General features: G+C 39.4%; 1 protein-coding gene across 2 annotated transcripts; it reads left to right on the top strand.

The window, feature by feature from the left end:
• Positions 1-564: 564 nt before the first annotated feature.
• LOC131891977 (uncharacterized) lies at positions 565-11,383 on the top strand. 2 transcript variants are annotated; one of them, XM_059241686.1, is made up of 8 exons: positions 565-902; positions 2,412-2,586; positions 2,768-2,908; positions 3,621-3,802; positions 9,031-9,278; positions 10,106-10,188; positions 10,251-10,415; positions 11,151-11,383. In XM_059241686.1, the coding sequence occupies exons 1-8, from the start codon at positions 744-746 to the stop codon at positions 11,189-11,191; spliced, it is 1,194 nt and encodes a 397-aa protein (XP_059097669.1). In that variant the 5' UTR covers positions 565-743; the 3' UTR covers positions 11,192-11,383. The 2 variants fall into 2 exon arrangements, with proteins under 2 accessions (XP_059097669.1, XP_059097670.1); XM_059241687.1 differs by having other exon boundaries at positions 573-902; positions 11,166-11,383.
• Positions 11,384-13,336: the final 1,953 nt, after the last annotated feature.

Genomic DNA, 13,336 nt, shown 5'->3' on the forward strand with positions numbered 1-13,336 from the left:
TACATTCAAGGGCTGGCTAGATACGCCAACTCTAATCTGTGGGTCGATCAAACAATATTTATAAATAAATGAATAAATATCTTGTCTTGAACTACTGGGATTCCAATCCCAGCAGAGGTAAGGAAGTCCAAAAAAAGCATCATATGATATTGCCAAAGGCATTTCTTTTGGCTTGCTCCCATTTTTTGTAAATGTCATGTCTACTTTTGCAAGAACATACAAATGAATTAAGAGCTTTAATTCTGAAACACTATTTGGTCGCCAACACTTTATTTCAGGTTCTATTTAGATCAGATATGACATGAATGTAAAGTTCAGTAAAACAAGTGAGTTTTTCGATTGGAACAGCATTCCCAGTAGCCGTAAAGAACTTAGTAAAAAAATGAATAATAATAGAAATGATATTATCTAACTTCTGGCGGTCATTTATGAATCTCGGTGTCAAATCCGGCCCAGAGATGGCGCAGGAAGGCTGAGGGTCTCGTGTCCTGAAGAAGCACACCAAGCCCTCTGGCCAGATCAGCATTGCATAGGTGCTCTGGCATATAAGTTGGATACCCTCTCAAGTACCTGGATCCACCTGTGAGTGTGTGTATATTGGCCAAGTCAGCTGATGTGTAATGACGATCCCCCTTCGAAGCCTGTCATAACAAGGGACTCCTTTGAGAACAACTAATTTACTAATCCTTGAATACGGAATGTGTGGGTGGCCAAATTAAGACTGGTTACATGTTGAACGAGGCATGGCTCCCAAAGGCGAAGATAATTCGGTGTTTGTGCTCTGTGATCGAGAGATCCTGTACCATGGGATGCTCTGTGTCTCTGCCATTGGCGTGATCATCACCCAGGCCACCATCCTCAACTTCTACATCATTGCCTTCTTCAGGGGATACCGTCATCATGTAAATACGAAGTCTCTTGAGTAGTACTGAGTGTGTTTCTGTTGACATTTACCAATCCAGATCATATAATGGGGTCTTATCTATTTGGTGAAGTTTGGTAGTTCAGGGATTTACTGGAATTGGCTGGACACGTGAATGTTAGATGTTAATATTTGATCCTGATTCCTATTTTAATCAACCCTTTTATAGAAGAGGGACATCCTGATTGGCGTTGGAATGTGGGTTATTAATTGCTAGTTTTTCTTTTACGAGATTTTTTGATGAGAGACTGTCTCGGTAAAATTATGAAGTTTTACTTACAAATACATACAGTTTGCGATGTACAGGTTTATGATTTTTTTATATTTAATCTTAACGATTTGAATAGTTTTGACGCAAAATTTGAAGACAAAAATGGTCACGAGTTCTTTAAAAAAGTGGCAATAATTGATGTTATGTTTATGTATGATTGCTCTCTTCAGCTAATGAGTTGGAGTGAATGGATCAACACTCGTACAATGGTCAACATTTTTATGATTATTTACTCATAGTGCTTATAGTGGGAATCCATGCAATTTCGTGCGTGGAATATAACCTTCATCAAGCTTTATTAAAACGTCGCTCTTTGAATGGTTGTTGACGATCAATCGCCTGGAAACGCGGATTGATGAGCAAAAAGAAGGTTCTGAACCTTTTTTTTGGAAGCCCTTGTTCAGATCCTAATCAATTAAAATAGATGAAAAGCGTGATCCGTTTTATTGCTATTGATGTAGTCGAAATAATTTTGTATGTTTGGCCATCACTGTTCTAAACAATGTTTTAAGCATCAAAATCACGTGTGACCATTTTACGCGGGTGAATTCAGCACAACCTTGATATTGACGAATTTGAATCATTTTTTATTATATTCACTGCTGTTACTGATTAAACCACTTTGCCTTTTGGAATTTAAATCTAATCCATTGCAATTATGATCATCTGTTTATTTTTCTATAGTCTATTAAAGCTTACTTCATTTCAGATTTTACTTTGATTGTTTTTGCAAATGTGATCCCTCAGAAGTTCAAGATGAACATTTTGTTGCCATATTTGCGTAAAAAAACGAGGAAACTCATGGAATTAATTACATAAAATTGAGTTTGACATTCGATACGTTGATTGCAATGAGCCTCAAAAACAAAACTCGTGTGCCCTGTACTAGGATCATATTCAATTCCCCAATAAGGCTGTTCAGTTGCACTGTAAGAAATATTTATATTGATAAGGTCTCTTTGTCAATATCGATTTTCCCATCTAATCATATTTCCATCACAGAAAAAAGTCAACGAAATATCTTAAATTAGAGGAGTATCATTTTTTCAAGCAGAGTAAGAATAAAGCGTCAATGTCTTCTGATCGTTATACAATAGGATCAATGATACGATTTCAAGCCCAGAGAAAGACTAACAAAGGATGAGGTTATGAAGTTTCACGTTTATTTTGACACTCCCCTCGCACGACTAGGGTGTCTCAAGAGTCTGGTTTTCACAGGTTGCCACATACTTTTGGTTCCTGGGAGATCTTTTCATCGTGTGCCTCTTCGCTATTAGCTTCACCACCGCCTACAGATACATTCACATGAGACGGAAATTCTCAGGCAACCGTACTTTATCCGAGAAGAATATTCAGCAAAAAATTCGACGGTCCATCTACAAGCACGTTCTTTGTGAGTATTCTTAATCTCCAGGATGTCTTGAAGCCTTGAAGCCAATCATGACAACAGTCCAGGAGGGCCTCTGGGTCTCTGGGCCAATGTATTTCAATATTCGTGTTTAGTCAAGCTTATGCCTTCAGATATATCGCACTTTTAATGTTCTTCTTCTTGCTCTACTTATCGACTAAAATAGGGTTATCTCCCGTTTACTGTGGGACACTTCCGTTTGCTTTCCTCTCGTGGCTCGCTTACTCCGTCTATTTGGTGGGAAAAGTGGGGGTGATCTTCAATTCTGAGATCCCTGCCTTTATGACCAATTTCACCGCGATTGAACGTAAGTGACATCAGGGAAACCAACCGCCCACACCATTCATTTGCTTCTCTTGTCTCTAAACTAGGGATACAGAGAAAGCGGTTAGTAATGAGTGGGCATGATTTTCTTGTCAAATGCATCATGACTCGCTGGATGTTGACGAAAAATATTTTTGTTCTTTTACTTTTTACCATACAATTGTTTGAGAGACCAAATGAGAAATTAACAATCATTTAGCTCATAGTCAATGTTCAATAATAGTTTCAATGCTATATGAGAATTGATTAAAAGAAAAAAATATTTTCTCTGCTAAAACCAAAGAAAAAAATGGGCTGACAAGTTTTAGTTCAATGGTCCGGTGAATATTTTTGTTCAACGTCACCAGCAAATATCAACCGGTTTAATTTCGAGCTATCCCTACTCAAGTTCTCCTCTTTCATTGTGTGTTTGTGTGTTTCATAATCCTCGAAGCGATTAAACGGGGCTTTGATTCCGGACTAGTTCACTTCTACCTAATGATGCTTTCCAATGTGGTTCATCGCATCACCGATTGACCGATGCATGAGTACCTAATGTGGCATGATGTGTGTTTCTGGTCAAGCTGATGCCATACAATGGATCATCAATTGAACTGGGATTCCCTATTTGTACTGCCATTAGTTCGAGTGGATTGCTTCGTATTGTGACCTGGATCCGGTGTCGTATCGCTTGAAGTATTGGTCTCCAATTTCAGTGTCCTTCACCAATGACCCGGCCAACAACTTGGGCTCGAATCTTCTCAAGGTGACCATTGGCTTGTCAGCCTTGGTCTTCATTATCATGCTCCAGGCTCATCACAACCACGACCCAGATTCACCGCACAGCGGATACATCTCCGGGATCTGTCACAACACTGCGGTGGAAGTGTTCGATTCGGTGAGTTTTGGTCAGGGTAAAATTGCTAGAGTAACTTTTTTTAATATCTACAAAGTAAGTGGAAGAAGTATGCTAATTTAGGCAACAGGAGAGTCAATAAGATCCTCTCTGTTCTCGATGGTCAGTTACTTCAAGACAAACGCAAGAGACGATCATTTCTAATTTTTGACAATAGTTCATTCCCAATTTTGGTGTTCGCTATCTAACGGTCAAAGTGCGAGTTTTACAACAAGTGTTGATACATGTACAGTACATCAAAAATTAAAACTCAAGCTGAATTGAGTTCTGTTAGCAAAATTAAACTTAGGGAAATATAAACTTAGTTAAGATTAATTCAATAACTGAAAAAGCATCAAGGATTGAACATAAAAAAATATAACTTCAGAGAAGACATTTTTAATTGACTGAAAGGGACCCTCTCAATGTTTGAAACAGAAGGGTGGGTTGATTCTTTTGAAAATTAATTGTACCCAAAGTGCAGTTTTTGACAACTTGTGAGTGGACATTAGCTCTTTCCCATGCTTTTTGCATTCATTTTAAGTCAAAAAAACCGTCATCTATCTTTCAAGGATCTGGTGCGCTTTAACAATCACAATAGAGGACACATTTTAGGGTTGAATTGAACACCAAAAGCGATGATTCGCGTCCAAAATGACCTTTCAGTCCACTTTTGGAGGGGTACTAAGAGGTCATGGATTCGAGGTGAATTGCCCTTGTTATTGGGCGGAGGTAGCGCCCTCTATCTGGTCCAGGGTCAGACTAACAAGCGTAGAAACGATAAAATACGCTCTAAAATGCCAGACTTAATCAAGGTATCATTCACTGAGCAACTAATTCATCAACAGCATTTTAACACATCAATAACATCTCCAAGTGTTCGGGGACACTTTTAAACTCCCACAAAGGTACGATTCAAATAAGAATCAAACAATGAGTTATACATTGCATGCTTGAAAGTGCGCCGTGAAAGTTCGGACTCATCAGTTTCTCATCAAATTTGCATCAAATTGTTTATCACCAACTTTGAAAGTCTTCTGAGATAAGACATCTCAAGAAACAACACCTTTTTAAGGAACAATAATAGCACCTAAAACTAAAACCGTCCAAAGGTAACGGGTAAAAGCTTGCCTGATAAGCACATACTAAAAAAAGCTGGTTAATTCAAAGTTAAGGAAATGACATGCTATTAATTAATAATTAAAATGAAATAATGAACATTGATAACTACCAAGCACGGTTCTAGAAATCCTTGAACATATATATGTCTGATATGATGCAATTAAAACCTACAAAAAATATATTTTGGCAATGCGCCAATTCACGTCAACCTTGAGATGAGCGTAATGTTCGGTTTTTCACGAATAAAAGAAAGGTTAAAGTGCCAGAATCCCTTACTTTGCCCACACTTAAATGAGACAGAGTGCGCCAGACCTGCATCATTATATCGATTTAACCCCTTGCTAACTATGAATGATCTTTTGTGTCCCGTAATCTGCATTGGTTTGCTATTCATTGTGGTCAAATATTCCCTTGGTTGAGTGGAACATTTCTCCATCTGGTTTCGTATCATAATCCATTGCCCAAACATTGCAAGTAATTATCAGTACTGAAAAATCGGCCAGCAATGGTTAAACATGAAAAAAAGTGTGACTTCAGAAAATTCCTTTTTAACTGACTGAAAAAAGGGAGGAATGACTCTTCAGGTTAAAACTACTAAATTAGCTACACCTCTCTTTGGTGATGTGTCGAAGAATCTTACTGGAAAATGTCACATAGGAACAGATGAGTTAAGGTAATCTCGTCATTTCCCGGAAACTCGCTTATACCTGCCTTATCCAACGTACTCAAGATCAGAATAAACTCAGGGGAGGAATGACACCATCAAAGGAATGTCACTTTAATCCGTTAAACCTCATTTAACTGGACAATACTGGATTCAACCGTTCTCACTCTTAAGCATTTGATCCACAACTTTTTTGCTGGACCTTCAGGAATGATTGATACCTTGTGGGCATCAAAGCTTATGAAAGGCTAATCAGAGGGTCTTTTTCGGACACTCAAATACCAAAGAATATTCATTCATAATATCGTCGGCTCTTGTCAAATAATCAGTTCTCATTTTTTTTTTCGGGGTACATTCTTATTGCTGTTTAGAATCGGCCATATACGTTGTTGAGAGCTCAGTGATAAGTTTGGTGCACGATCATAAACATCTCATTTTGAATAGTTTTTAGCAGATAATTGATTTGTTGTGACAGATGATTTGGCCATTATGAGTGCTCGCATGACACGCGCATCACAACAAGACAGTCGTAGGGCATTTGCAACGAAATTACAGTAATGGAGTTCTTTTTTGAGGAAGTCAAACAAGTCCATCCCTACTGAACCATGAAAGAACGACCAATCTATTGACAATTGGGATAAACGGAAATTTTCTGGGCCAAAATCAAAATGATAAATTGAGACACTTTATCAAACCAAAGGACCAAGAATACGAACTTTGCAATTTAAAAAAGCACAATATGCTATTAAAACATTTTTTAGCAACTTAAAAGCAACAAGGGCCCATGATAAAACTTGGAGCTAAAATTTTAATAGTTTTTATGTCATATTTTTAACAACAATAGAACATGTCGCCAAAAAAAAACGTGCTTCTTTTGGTCTCTTAATTGTAAAAAGTGCCTTTACATGGGATTATGTTTGCGTTTTGCCTAATATCTAGTACCCAACATCACTTGGGACCTTCAGCATTTTTTGTAACGCAGTTTTTACACCCATGACATGATCCAAATCAATGAGGTTCCAATCCCAACCTTCTCATTGAACATTGGACATCAAAATACCACAACAACCTAAAGGACCACTTACAAGGGAGTTTTATAGCACGAAAATGCATAAACTATGACTATTTGTCCAAAAAGTGAAATTCAATGTTTCCCATTTGTTGAACTAATCGTAAATACGTCGATCCTGATTGAAGTGGGCTAATGGAGTTCCTATCTTTTCGTAACTGAGAATTCACCCACTCGTGCGTCATTCTTGATGCCAATTAATACAACCCTTTTCTTTGATCTTTAGCTGACATTCCACTCGTTATGCGACGTTGAAAGACATTCGATATTTATATGGTTAATATATATTTTGAGCGTATTCATATTGTACTGTGGGGGTTGTGAGCAACGGTTTTGAGGATAGAAAATGCCGTACGGACATTGGGTGAGCGTTGTGGAAATAGTAAATTGGCCGGAAACCAGCCGGACAACCACTTCACCGCTTGTGTGGCTATGATTCAATTTGTACTTCTTTTCCACTTTCGTCTTGTTCCCCGCACTACTTAGGCAATTTAATTGGCATACGGTTCCAATGCCATTGCTTGTTAAACATGTACGCCTCGCTCATCCGGTGGATTTTTGGGTCTTAAAAGCGAGATTTGCAGCCGCAGCTCCTCAGTACCACTTGATCATCAGAGCCTTCAACAACTGAAGTCTTTCCCACGAGTTGCATGGTTGCGAGAGTGAAGGTCTATACGCAGACACTTCCCACCAAACGTACCCCTTGTGTCCAAGTTTGGCTATGAACCAAGTACCCACACGTACCCTAATATTGTGGACTTTAGGACTGCTCCAGTTGGCCGTGGCCAATCCCATCCAAATCCCTGTGGCCTTTCCTCACCTCACTCGCCCATTCCCCACGATGGCAGACGCTAAGGGACGCCATTACTACCACAAGATCCAGTCTGAATACCACTACAAACAACATCTCCTGCATTACGAACAATACCTTCAACACCAGAGGCTCAGCATTGCCCGCAACGAACCCGAGTTCTCGGACCAGTTTGAGGAAATTGAGGAACACGAGCATCTACGCCATCAAAGGCACCGCGAGGCCATGGTAAACATTGGCAGGACACGGCCCACATCCAAAGTGGAGACGGCCTTCAGACCGGAACCAGCCAAGGTGGTCAATGACAAAGACCTCGACCAGGTGCACCACGCCAGTCTGCTGCAGGCCGTACGAAAATCCAAGGCAGCACCCATCTCCACAATGAGCAGTTCTGCCTCCACTCCAACCCCTACGGCCTCCATATTGACGCCCCCCAGCACCACTTACATCACCACATCTGCCACCACTGCTCCCGATCCGGGCCCAAATTGCCACGACTTCATCTGCCTGTTGGGGAACTTTGATCTGCTCAAGACCGACTCAGGATATCTCCTGACCACAGATGGCAGGAAGAACGAGGATTCCTCGGCTGCCGCCAAGTGCCAGGACTTCTTGTGTTGGTTGTCCCAGTTCGAGATTAAAAGCAAATCGTTCGGGTTTCAATTGGTCCGGAAAGATCCCGAGTCCGTGACGCTGCCGCCGGCCAGCAAGTCCGATTTGAGCGAGATGACCGACATATTCCGACTGGGAATGCCCACCTCAAGCCTGAGAGCCACACCGTCCAATTCGGTCCCCGACATTGGTTCGCCTTCGTCATCGATTCAGTCCACTCAGTCACCCTTGTCCCTTGGCAATTGGGACAAGACCACGGAGGACTCATTGGACGAGCCGGAGGACTTTTGGTCGTCCTTCAAGTTCAATCAGTCCGAGGACGAGGACGAGGAGGCCCCTACGGTCTCGACCACAAAACCTCAACCAATTCCACACGATACCTACGAGGATTTCTTGAACAACCTCAAGGACGAAAGTGTGAAGGAACCGCCTCAAAAGTCCTTGACCAAATTGGACTATGACTCCTTATTTGGGGATTACAACTTCTAAAGTGCCTGCCTTAATGTTCTAACACCGAATTTTTTACTCATGCTCGTTAATAAAAGTATCACCATTGCCATTTTTTTGACCCATCTCTGACCGAAAAGACGGTTAAGATTCTCAGCTTTCTAAGGGCGGTTTTACACTAGAATGGAAAACCAAATTTGAATCCGGTAAGACTAGTGCTGGGAATGAGATCTTTTTCACAAATTTTGACTTGAGACTGTTAGAATGGACTCTGACTCGAGTCAGAGTCCGACTTCCATCCTTAAACCGGATTCAATCTCGGTTTTCCACCCTAGTGCGAAGCCGCCCTAAGTTTCAATGTGCTCACCTCCTACAAATATGAGCAAGTTAGGTCAATCGTTCAACGTTCCGTGACAAATGTCACTGGAGTGGTTCCTTTACTTTTAAATAGGCCTGATATGCGAAGTAAGGCCCTTATTCAGCGCGCATTTTTCTTCATTTTTAAGGTGACGTTGCTGAGCTTGATCATTGTCCAGGACAAGGACTCGCATTTCTCCAAGATCTGGAACTTTGACGGAGTGATTATTGTACTTTCGTCGCTGAATCTCATCTTGCCCACACTTGCCTTGTACGGACTGTCCATGAGCGACTTTGGACGCAATTTGGAACGGATTGTTCCAATCAAAGTCATACACCAACTTATTCTCTTGCTGTTGATCAACATTCCTTTCCTCGGAGTCAGAATCTATCTCTGGTAGGCTATGGCTATTTATTCAATGGCAGTTACTTTCCTGACATGAAGTTTATGAAACTGAGGCTCAAAAACAATTGTTGACATGGTGATGTTGCCATTTCATACTATTGAGTTTGAAGAAAAGAGCAAAGGCTTGCCTGGAGTTCTCTTCTAATAGAGGGCAGGAAAAAGCAGAAGACTTTTGAGCCCTAAAACACGTCAACTTTTCAAAATCCAACCTTGCCTTACCTTCGCTCATAGAGAGTGTTGGCCAGTTTTCTTTTGTGGTAAAGAGTTTTCAAGGGATAATCTTGATCTGCTTTCTATTGACAATTGGTTGGAGACTTACTCTCCGGCTGCTTGTGAACAGACAGCCATGAAATAGAGTTTCTAGCAGTGGCAATGAGATTCCTTTTCCTTGTGGAGAGTCAAAAGATTCTGCCCGTGAAAGCCGGTTTTCATAAAAGAAAACGAATTTCATTATTACAATTTTACCTAACAAGGAGCATTTTGTATTCATTTCCAATCACGGATTTGTGTTTTCCATCTCAAGAGCTAAGCACTTTCTCATGAAGAATACGTTGACCAATTATCATCTCAGCCAAGTTATGAGATCTCAAAAGTAGGTTCTGAGTAGTACACAGAGCTAATTGGTTGGCAATCCATCCTCTTTACCAAAAGGTATTCAAGAATATGATCATAAGCCGCAAATGAGACTTCAGGTGGAAATAAGTACTTTTATGATTCGGGTTGGAGACATAGGTTGCTGTTTTTTGGGGGTCCTATACATTCAATTTTTTTGGAGATGGTCTTGATCTAGAATTGAAGGCATCTATTTGTATTCATAGGACGGTATTCAACTACGAGTTGTCCCTATTCGTGGTGAAAAATCTTTGTTACATCTTCATGTTGAGTCACAGTCTCTATCCAGGTAAGAAGATATTGTTGGACATAATTTTTGAGTTAATGTGTTACGGAGTATCTGCTTCAAAGGCATGGTGAAAGTCACCAAGAGGTTCATCCTGCAACCGGCATCCAAACTCCCGGCTTTAGCCATCACAACCACCGAGCAATTGAGTCAAATGGAACTTACCACAATTCGATCCAGTTCGGGTAAAGGAAGTAAACGGAGTTCACGGTATTCTGAGGACTTTAATGGTAAGTTCACGAGGTCGTTAAAATTTTTGGGGTAGGTCACTAGAACTTAGATCTCTGGGGCTTGATAAATCTATGTAAAGAGATTGAATTGCAGTTCCGGATCATTTATTATTGAAAGGAGCAATTCAACTAACAGTGTATTTTAATTAAGAATACATTTAGTCATAAGTATACAAAAACGTGTTTTAAAGCTGGACTTATTTTTTCTATTTTGACATTCCTATTCTGACAAATATTTTACAGAATCGGAGGAAAGTTTTTGCCCAATTCGATTGATGACTTGTATTTTGGTTTTTTATTACCTTCATTGTATTGACAATTAGGCCAGTGACCTCCCCCAAAAATGGCCGTGAGTCATCCGACAGCTGTTTAAAGCACCCATATTTATTGAAAAGGGGCTCAGTTCATATTTTTTTTAGTAAGTCAAGTGTTTTATAAGTAGGAGAGCAAGGCAAATCAAAGAAGCAAAAACAATTCCAATGCTAATTTTTCTTCTTCAGGTCTTTATTTACTTCACAAGCCCAATTATTTAGGGTCTGCGGCTATAGCCAAGGGCCGAGTATTGGATTTCACTTTTTGGATCTGATTGGATTACGCTATAATTTTCGCATTGACCTTCGGATTTGATTTTGCAAAACTTGACGAATTCCAATTACAACACGGATTCCCTGTTGGATTTGAAGCACCGAGCACCAAACTCGCAATAAAGATGAAAAAAAAAAAAAGAATGATCAGTTTGTTTTCTTGTAGATATGTCAAGCCCTGGTCCAACCTAGTCAAGAATCTATAATGGAACAACAGATGAGTGGCTAGGACTACTCACTCCATCCAAGTGATCAACAGATAACCTCGAAAAAAGTGGCCATTACATAAGATGAATATCATGCCAAGATCAGCCTTTAATCCAGAATGATTAAAGCATTGTGCAGTATCAAATATTTGAAATATACCAAAGCCTCGTACAAGAACTGGTTAAAACAAGATCGAGAAAGGTCAAGGACCGTTATGTCCAAATCAGATTGATGCGCGGATGATCAGAAGATATATGCAACTTGGAAAGGTATTACCGTTTTAGGTTTCCGTCAATTAAACCCCTACATATTCAGGTTGTCAGAACCGAGGTAAGCTCAAGCTTAAGTCCCAATTTACAGTCTTGATTGGAGTGAGCGTTAGTGGCAAAATCTCAGATAGATACTTTCTACTGTACGCACCATTTTCCAAGTCTTTGCACGACAAAAGTTTTCTAGACTGATCCAAACCAGCTATTCATAAGTAGGAAGTCTGAAGCACATTTTTGGTCCAAAAAAAAGGACAGAATTCGTTTTGGATGGGCAAGGTCGCCTGAATAAGGCTACAAGGCGATGAATTGGACTTTGACAGGGTTTGGGTGAAGCTAAGCTTTTTTTGGTAATAGAAGAAACCATTTTGGAAAACCAAAATACCATTTTGTGCTATTTATTCATGTGTCGTAAGAATCTGGAGTCTTAGAATCGGATAATTTTGAACTGAATGAAAAATATGGATTATTTCTGCACTGTTACGGAAGACAATTAAAAAACACACGTACTTCAGATATTTATAAGTTATGTGTCAATTTTGCACTTTGGAAAGTTTCCGCTATTAGCAACAAATTTTCTGAATAAGAAGTGTTGAGGGACTTGGTATTGGACTCTAAATAGGTGCCTGTCTTTTGATATATTTATTACTTTTTTACTTTTCACTTACAATAATAATTGGAGAAACCACCAGTTCTGTCAAAACATGGAAACGTTTGAGAGGATAATCACCTTCATTAACAATCAATTCCAACAACCGCAATTGAAATCATGGAATGTCACACTTTGCACTTTATTACAGATTAATGATAATGGTTTAGTACTTTATCTAAAGCTCTTTCCAATTCCATGAAAGAGCCTTTTTAATTTTGTGCGAAATTTTGCCCGCACTTTTTGGCTAACGACAACATGTACCATGTAATGAGTATTCATGAAAGTTCTGTGAAAGTTGGCTTTATGGTCTTGGGTAGAGAGTTGATTAAGCTCCATAGGAATTACGTGACCGAATACAAAACAGTCAAGTATTTGTCTAGCTGTTGCATTTGAGAGAACCTTCATTCATTCACGAGAAAGCGCCAAAAGCCTTCAAAGTCAACAACAAAATTGTGCCGTGATTTCTTTTATGAATGTTCAATGAAAAGGGTTGGATAGCCAGAGCGAAAATATCACAACGTAACATACACATATTTAGAAAAACATTCCTTTTTTAGAGAAAGAACCAACGGGGACGAACTATCTCAAATCTTACTATTAATAGACAATGATGTGATCAGAGTCTCAAAAGTCTTTTAATAGTTAAACTTGGGGAAAGTATTAGGGCAAAAACTGCATTTTAAAGGTAATACCAGATTAAATTTTCGGATTGTATCATAATGGACGAAAATCAGGAAACAATAAAACATTTAGAAGATCTACTTCAAGTCAAATAAGACAATTATGGAATGCTTTTTCTCCTCGGGATGCGATAAAAAGGGCGAGAAATAATAAGTTATGAGAGTGAACAATTAAAACTGCAATTAAATCGCACATTTGCAAGGAACCAAATCTTGACTTTGTAAGAAATGGAAGATAAAACAAACAATAAATTTGCCTTAAAACTGTATCGTCGACCCCATGTCATGGAGAGTTTGAATTCATGCTTACTAATCTTGGCAATCTCCAAGACCAAAGGAACAAAGTAAGCTCTAAGCAAAAGATGAATGAATTATGGTGAATTTTCACACTTTTTCCATCAAGTGAAGGAATTTTTCACGTCAAACCGCTTCAAGTCACATAAAACGTCCCTGCCTTTCTCTTTTTTCATCTTCATCATCAACCGGACTCACAAACTTATCCTAAGACATGGTAGTACTTAAGGGAAATCTT

This window comes from Tigriopus californicus, chromosome 12, assembly GCF_007210705.1.
Source record: "Tigriopus californicus strain San Diego chromosome 12, Tcal_SD_v2.1, whole genome shotgun sequence".
In the NCBI taxonomy this organism is placed as follows: domain Eukaryota; kingdom Metazoa; phylum Arthropoda; class Copepoda; order Harpacticoida; family Harpacticidae; genus Tigriopus; species Tigriopus californicus.